Below are 9117 nucleotides of genomic sequence, written 5' to 3' on the forward strand. Positions count from 1 at the left end.
CCACCAGGCGAGTCCCCCATAATCTCTTAAAATATTTTTCTGCCCCATTCTTCCTCTCTTTTCCTTCTCTCACTTAAGGTATCATATGATTGATCTTCACACAGAATTCTCTATATCTATTATTTTCTTTTTTATCTTGTATTTTCTTCCTTTTGTCTCTTTATGCTTCATTCTAGATATTTTCTTCCAACATATCTTCCAGTTCACTAAATCTTTGTTCAGCAATGTTTACTCTTCTGTTGAAAATATTCATTATTTTTTTTTTCAATTATAATTTTTAGTTGGAGACTTGACATTTTTATAGTTTCTAGTACTCTGCCATATTTCTCAGACTTGTCTTTTATCTCCCTGAATATAATGAATAGGTTTTTTAAAGTCTGAATCTGATAGCTCCAATATCTGGTTTCTCTGGGGGTCTCTTCTTATCATCTGTTGTTTCTGCTGGTTTTCATTGGTTTTTTTTCCTTTTTGTCTCTCTCTCATGTTTTAACTGTAGATCAGATATCTACTTGCAAAATTGTTTGTAGACTAATTTGTTCCCCAGAATGAAGTATTCTTCCTCCAGAGAACACATATTTATTTCTGGTAGGCACATGCATGCCCAAGTAACATGAGTTCACTTTAAACCAAATTCATGACTGAGATTATTCAAAGCTGAGTTGCAATTTCTGCAAGAACCAGCCTTTTTTTTGTATAACCTTATCACTAATGTGAAGCATCGAGGTCCCAACACAAAGCAAAGAAACACCCCTTCATGGTTGCAGTGTGTCATTTTCCAGTTTCCTCAGCCTGACAAGGCTATGAAAACAACAATTCCGTTTCTCATCCTCTCAGCAGCCCCCTCCAAAATGAGTAAATAATCCCCCAGGGGGAAAAAGGTCTTAATCTCTATGATATCTCTGAGCACCTGCCCTTCCACAGATCAGAGTCTAACAATTATTCACTATCTTATTGGGTGCTTAATGCCTTTAAGTACCTGTTGTCAAATTCTGCACAGGTTTTTAAATGTCCCTTATCCTCAAGAAGAAACTAATCTATTTCACCATGACTAGAAGAGAAAATTCCTTTAAACCTTTTCTACTCACTAGATGTAGAGATTTAGATTTAGATATAGATAGTATAGACATAAATAGAGAGAACTACATAGATATGTTGTAGATATATAGATACAATATAGTATTGTCTCGAGTGTACTTTAATTTTTTACAAGAACAGTACAATGTATACTCAGTAACTTTGTTTTCTCAACAGTACGTTGAGACTTCTATGTTAATAGATCATATAGATCTGCCTCATTCTTTTCTGAATAGTATCCACTGAACTCATAACAGTGGATATCTCTGGTTAGGGTGAGGGTTTGTCTTTCACAGAGTTGGCAGTCAAAGGATACTTTGGCTTTTATATAATGTTTTGACTTTTCATAAGTGAATGATCTTATTTTGACTCGTGTAATCTTAAATTTCAAGAATTATTAGAGTTATACTGATGAAAAGGACATTTTGGAGTAAGAACAGAAGACCGCTGGATAAGCGGGTATCATTTTGCTAGACAACTTCTTTGGCATCTAGGGATTATTTTTAACATACTGTGTTGATACGTAGCTCTTCCTCTGCAGTATTTCAAAAGATCCTACTACTACTCCATTTTTTTCCCTAATAATTTGGTCAATATCACCACCTAATCAATCCATACAATGCCCTCTATTCACATAACAGAACCTTTCCCCCTGAATACTGAGTCATTCTTTCCATCTTTTTCCCCTTTTTGCTTCTGCAGGCACACATTGTGCATTTTTGTTGAATCTGGAGAAGCTGAAGTTAAGAATTTATTTTTTCATCTGAAGGAAGATAAAGCTCCTTAAAAACCAAGTCCAAATAGCTACAGAGCAATCCTTTTATTTGTTCATTTACTCTTACACAGACTATTTGGCAGGGCCCTCTTAAAAGTCAGTAGACAGGAAAATATGCTGACAAAAAACAGTGGGATTCTAATTATTCTCCCAAGGCTATTCCTACTTTTAAAAAATAAATTAAAGTGAGCTTGACCACCTTTTTTATGGATGACATAAAAAGTAAACAGGCACTAAGACAGCAGATGGCATGCCTAGCAACACAAGATGCAGATAATGCAAGTCTTCCCAGAGCAGGGGTGCCCTTCTGGCATTAATTCAATGTCTGGTGGGTCTCTCAGTGGCTATATGCCTATATAGTATCTCCCATGTGCTCTGGCCGCCCTCTCTTGATCACAACCCACCATCATCCCTAGATTTCAGCTGTCAACCTCCTCCAACTTGAATTTTCCTTGAGACTGCTTTTCAACTTCTTGTTTCCCCATCACTTGTTTGTTGAATGAATGAGGGCTAAGCAATTTGCCCACGTTCACAGTACTACCAAGTGGCAGAACCCACTTGTTTTTCTGTTCACCACCCTGATACCCACTGTAGGGAATGAAGGAGAAAGACAAAATATAACTCTCCCCTTTTCCCCACTACCTATCTGGGTCCAAGTCAGTTCTAGTTAAGTGCCTGCAAAATTGTCCTGTGTACATTCCTACTGTTATTTGTAGATGCCTTAACCTAACTGCTGTTGATTTGCTAACTCTGCAGTGAGTGGTTTTAGCTTCCAGTACCTAATATTAAAAAGGGAAAATATTTGCACACAGCTTGATATATATCTTCAGACAGTAAACTGAGGCTCCAAAGGAATAAAAAATATATATTTAAAGCATATGAGTTGGCATGTTGAACAAAGGTGATACATGGATTGTGATCAAAGCACAAGTTTGTTTTTACCTTCCACTGTTCCTTTGAACATTATTTCATGGGGATAATCATCCCTTTCCCCAAACTCCTAGTGGGTCCATGGATTTTCTTCCCACTTCAAGGTAATGGTCCCACTACCACTTAAATGTGCAAACACAGTTTTGTTTCAGAAATTGGCACTAGACACTTAGCAATCAAAATGCACAAATTTGCTTGGCATTAAGTCTTCTCCCCTCCACCTGTTTGAGCTTCCATGTCCCTTGTGGGTGGAATTCTATTTTAGGACCCTTTATAGCTCTTTTCACAGCCCTTGGGCAGCTTACATAAACCTCTTTCCTCTTCCTGCTGGCATCTCTTGCCCTTTCCAGAGACCCTTGTGTGGCAAGACCAAGACAACCCCATCCAACCCTCTTTCCAGCAGGGCCCGCATTTGGTCCCATGCTCTGGCAAATTTGGAGTGTGAGGTAGAGACTCCAGCTTGGCCAACAGAAGGCATTCTAAACACAGAAAACAGCCATGCATGAGGAAAGGGGCCACTAGAGCCAAAGAGAATAATGGAAGTCTCCTTAGAAGCCATCTCTTCATTGCTGGGCTCTACTGAATGAGAAATGGAGGGCAAATGAATGATTAGTCCAATAGGCTGATGACAGACTACGAGAAGAAGCCAAGCATCTCGGGCCCTTCTATCACACTACTCCTCAAAGTAAATTTTTAAATGTCTGTGTCTTTGTTATACTTCAGTAAAAAGCAAAATCAACATATGGGCTAAGATGAGGGATATTTAACGTGTTACATCATTGCGTTGGGCTTTTCTGCCTTCTCACCATGTCTCATGTACATGATGACCATTCTTCTGGAAATGAAGTTTTGGGTACATTGCCTGACAAGTACAGGTATACCAATGGGCACAACAGGACTGCCTACTATTAATACATGGGCTACCTGAGCAAGATCTAGGATGAACAGTCCCTGGAATGGCAGTCATCATGTTTAAGGGCTGAGAGTTCCACAGGGAATTCAACAGAGATGGTCAGTTTGCCCTGCTTTCCCAAAGCAAAGGACAGAGTTCAGTGGTTACTCTGTGAGGTTTAAAGAAGTGAGGATCTTAAGGTTAGACATGATAGAAGACTGCAGTATGCTTATCCCCAAAGCTGCAAGGTGTGGCAAAACAAAAACAAAAACAAAAAGAAAACAAAGTAATTCCAATCTCAAAAACCTGGTATGTTAGGTAGCACTTTCATCTGTATTTTATAGGTAAAGAAACCGAAGCCCAGAGATGTAAAGTGATGTATTCATAGGGTTATTAGATGCAAAAGTCAGACTTAAACTCAGACTCCTTTCCAGAGTTGTCCCTCTCTGTGCATTTGCATCTCAACAAGGACCAAAGACTTCAGTGAATGATGCAGAATTCAAATCAGGGATTGCAGGAGATATCTGGGAGACTGGAGCCCTGGGGCCCTCCCAGGGTCCCTGAAAAGCCAGCACAGAAGGAAGCTGTGGATAACACCCACCTGGAAATCAGTCTTGTCCTGAGGAGTAGCACTGCAGCGCCACTCCTTGGCTGCCCTGAACTGCCTCCCTACCAAGTCCAAAGCCTGTCGTCCTTCAGAACCAGGTCTTCTGAATTGCTTTCTGAGGGCTCATTCCTACTCTTCAATAGATTAGGTGCAAACGCTCTGAGTAAACAAAATAAAATTTCCCTACCATTGGCAGCTCACCGCTAACTGCTACACTCTGGATGGTTTTCTTTTAGTTAATAACTCAATTGCCGAAAAGAGGAGGGTACTTGGTAGAGACTTGGCTCCAGCTGCAAATCAAGTTCAGAACCCAGAGGAACTTGAAAGAACTCCCAGAGCCCACAGTGGCTTTTCAGTGTAGGCTGTGTTTACTCAGGACCCAGCCCACAACCTCCGTAGCCCTGAAGGCAGCCTGCGTGTAAATGCTACATTATGCAGTGATTTTTCAGTTATGTGGCTTTGGACCGGAGCCAGATGATTTGTGCGACTGCTTTGGATCCATCAAGTTTGAAATCTACATTGGCTGGCATATATTGCTTTTGAGGCTCACTTATTCATCCTTCTGCTCATCAAAGCTTAATTAAATGCCCCCTATATGCTAGGCACTGTACTAGCTACCAAAGATAGAACATAAATGGACATGGTTGCCCTAAAAAGATGTTAAGAAGAGATCCATGCAATCCCTTGGCAAGTTCCTTATTTTACTGAGACCATCTCCATGGCCCTTGACATGCTCTCTACTTGGGGTCCTTGGATGAGTTAACCCCACAGGTCTGGTGTATGATGAACTCATCAAACAGAGGTTGGGAACCTACCATGAACCAGGCACTTCTCAAGGCACCAGAGATAAAAACACAGAAAATACATGGTCTTTGTCCTCAAGAACAATTCAGACAAGTGGGAGAGACAGATTTGTAGAACAACTGTTCCGTTAAAGAGCCATGATTACCGAGGCAACTCTTCAGGGTACATGCGGAGCACAAAGGAGAGAATCGTCAGTGGAGAGACTGGACTAGTCACAAAAAAGACTTCTCAGAGGGAGATGATGCTAGCATTGAGTCAAGAAAGATGAGTAAGCATTCAAGTACGTGAACTGAGGGAAACAGAGCGCCCACAATACCATGGAAAGTATGCACTCATTCACTTATCAGACATTCACTGAGGACTTATTATGTGCCAGGCACTGGGATAGGGGCTGTGGTAGACGCTGGGATACAGAGATGGTGAGACACTGCCCCTGCCCTCTGGAAACTTATTCTCCGGAGAAAGGAAAGAACCCATAAATATAATCACAACACAGTGACCTACACTGTATAGTCACAAGGTGTTCGAGAGGTTACTTATAGTTTCTTTCTCATACCCGGACATATAATGTAGCAAAAGCACTCAAACTACCTACTAAGTGCTCACTTTTCTCCCTGACCTGCTGACTGTTGGCCTCATGGATCTTACAGGCCACTGAAAAACTGCCTAGTAAATTGAGTGGCTGGCAAGGCTTTGAATACTTTTCCCACCAAGACCAGAGACCATGAGGAGTGAGCTGTCCCTAGCTCCTTGTGTCTGAGCACACTTGATTTATGTCACTGATCATTCTGCATACTGTCCTTCAAAGGGAGAAGTTGGTTACGTGGCATCAGAAAACGATCAGGGAAAATGAGATGGGTCACTGCTTATCGTTCATGTTTAATCATGTTTTCAAGTGAGAATGCACATGCATCTCACCCACTACTAAATGAAAACATGCAGAAGCTAGGAGTGCAAAATTGAGGACCACCATTCTGGCTTATGTTAATTCTAGTGTTAAAAACACTTCTTTAGAAAATGAAAAATCTGGGTCAGGTATGAAATTGGATGGGACCCTGGGACAACAGGTGTAAACAGGAAGTATAAGCCAGGATTTTTGGTCATTCAATGTTTCTTTCCTGTTTGCCAGAGCAAAAGCTGGAAAATATTATGGAATTATTGGAAAATATTAGTAGCTTATCTTCAAATTAATCAGGTGGTGATGCCAGTTGCAACTGCTCTTCCAGGTATATTGTCATTACTAGAATACATAAATACAGGCTTTGGCACCTGTTATGTTATTAACCCAGAAAATGGTTCATTTTTAATTCCTTCAGCCAGCAAGAATAGTAGCACATTTTCACTGTTTTATGTCAGGACTTTATCTAGAGAGAAACTGATAGCCACGTACTACCACCATGGATAAGAAGATACAACAGTTGTACAGCAAAGGAAACCATAAACAAAACAAAAAGACAACCTACCGCCTGAGAGAAAATATTTGCGAATGATGTAACAAGGACTTAATTTCCAAAATAAACAAACAGCTCATCAACTCAACAACAAAAAACCCAATCGAAAAATGGGCAGAAGATTTAAGTAGATATTTCTCCAAAGAAGATATACAGATGGCCAACAGGCACATGAAAAGATGCTCAACATCACTAATCATTAGAGAAATGAGGTACCACCTCGCACCAGTCAGAATGGCCATCATTAAAAAAGTCTACAAATGACAAATGCTAGAGAGGGTGTGGAGAAAAGGGAACCCTCCTACACTGTTGGTGGGAACGTAAGTTGGTACAGCCACTATGGAGAACAGTATGGAGGTTCCTCATAAAACTAAAAATAGAGTTGCCATATGATCCAGCAATCCCACTCCTGGGCATACACTCAGAGAAAACTATAATTCAAAAAAGATGCATGCATCCCTATGTTCATAGCAGCACTATACACAATAGCCAAGACATGGAAACAACCTAAATGTCCATCGACAGATGAATGGATAAAGAAGATATGGTACGGACTTCCCTGGTGGTCCAGTGGTTAAGACTCTGTGCTTTCACTACAGGGGGCAAGAGCTCGATTCCTGATGGGGGAAGTTTCGCATGCTGCACAGTGCAGCCAAAAAAAAAAGGAACATGTATATATATACAATGGAATACTACTCAGCCATAAAAAAGAATGAAATAATGCCATTTGCAGCAACATGGATGGCCTAGAGATTATCATACTAAGTGAAGTAAGTCAGAAAGAGAAAGACAAATATCATATGATATCACTTACAGGTGGAATCTAAAATATGACACTAATAAACTTATCTATGAAACAGACTCACAGACATAGAGAAAAGACTTGTGGCTGCTGGGGTAGGGGGTTGGGGGAGGGAGGGAGTGGGAGGCTGGGATTAGCTGATGGAAACTATTATATATAGAATGGATAAACAACAAGGTCCTACTGTATAGCACCAGGAACTATATTCAATATCCTGTGATAAACCATAATGGAAAAGAATATTAAAAAGAATGTATATATATATGTGTATAACTGAATCCCTTTGCTGTACACCAGAAACTAACACAACACTGTAAATCAACTATACTTCAGTAAAATAAATTTTGCAAAAAGAAGATACAATGGTTTAGGGACCATTTACTATGTGGAAACTCATAAAGCTTACAGTTTTGAAAGCAGTCCATAGCAATAGGGAACTCTGCAGTACCCAGGCTGCAGAGCAAACTGTGTTGCCACTTTGGCCTCAGGCCATAAAAGACACAATACTTTAAATGTAGGTAGGGATGCCTTATGAAGCATGGGCAAACCACATAGTAGAATGGTGATGTAGACCCCTAGAGTTTTAGAGTATAATCATCTATTCTCCATTTGATAAGCAGTTCCTACCTCGCAATTGGGCCCTGGTAGAGACTGACTGCTTGACCACGTGAGTATGAGACCTTACCTGAATGGGGCATTTTGAACTACGGAGCGGAATTCCACTGTCAAATGGAAATGGAGTATACAAGAGCAGGCCTGGAAGGAACAAGTAAATTACATGAGCAGGTGGCTCAGATTCCAGGGCACTTGCTTCTACTGCTTTGCTACCTGTACCTCAACCCACATCTATGGACTCATGGGGAGTTTTACTTAACACAGGAGGGAAAAACCTGGGCCTGCTCTGTACTTGAGTGTCCATGGTGTGGCACTAGCCATCTCCACTCTGGTAAAGAACTAAAAAACTGTCGTGACATAAAAGGAGAAACACTGTATGATTCCACTTATATGAGGTACCTAGAATAGTCAAATTCATAGAGACAGAAGGTTGAAGGGCAGTTACCAGGAGCTGGAGGGAGGGAACGGAGGAATGGGAATTAGTGTTTAATGGGGGCAAAGTTTCCGTTGGGGATGATGAAAATGTTCTAGAGATGGACAGGAGTGAAGGTTGCACAACAATGTGAATGTACTTAATGCCACAGAACCATACACTTACACATGGTTAAAGTGCTAAGTTTTATGTTATGTATATTTTACCACAATGAACAAACCAGGAGCAAAAGAAAATCTTCCCAATGTGTGGAACTTTGGTTTACATGAAAGGAGAGATGGCCTTATTCATGGATCTGTACTAATTTATGGATAATGCCTAAAATAGCTGGTCAGAGACAGCTATTTCAACACTGAAAAACTGATAATAAGATGTCAGTGTGGGGGGACTTCCCTGGCGGTCCAGTGGTTAAGACTCCACGCTTCCACTGCAGGGGCCGCAGGTTCAATCCCTGGTCAGGGAACTAAGATCCCACATGCCACCCCGCAGCCAAAAAAAAACCCGTCAGTCTGGACATCTTGGAATGAGCAGCCTGGCAATATGTATGTAGCCTATGCCAACCCCCCACAAGAGGAATTCAATGAAGAAGTTACCCCTAATAATCAGGTGGCACCTTGGAGGACTGGACCCATTCTCTGGCTGTCAGGTACCTCTGTCTCCAGCCGCATCTGCACTTGTGTAACGGAACCATGTACGTAGGGGTCATGGTGGCAGAGATGGAGGCCACGCAGGAA

At 41.0% G+C, this 9117-nt stretch overlaps 1 protein-coding gene across 1 annotated transcript in view; it reads left to right on the forward strand.

Moving 5' to 3' along the window:
* The first annotated feature begins 8923 nt into the window (after window positions 1–8923).
* SUSD5 (sushi domain containing 5) overlaps window positions 8924–9117 on the forward strand; it is a 42486-nt gene continuing 42292 nt past the window's right edge. Inside the window, 1 exon segment of the mRNA XM_007447698.1 lies at window positions 8924–9061. Within this exon segment, the coding sequence (XP_007447760.1) occupies window positions 8924–9061 (138 nt within the window).

Source organism: Lipotes vexillifer, unplaced genomic scaffold (genome assembly GCF_000442215.2).
Source record: "Lipotes vexillifer unplaced genomic scaffold, Lipotes_vexillifer_v1.1 scaffold73, whole genome shotgun sequence".
Taxonomy (NCBI): Eukaryota; Metazoa; Chordata; class Mammalia; order Artiodactyla; family Lipotidae; genus Lipotes; species Lipotes vexillifer.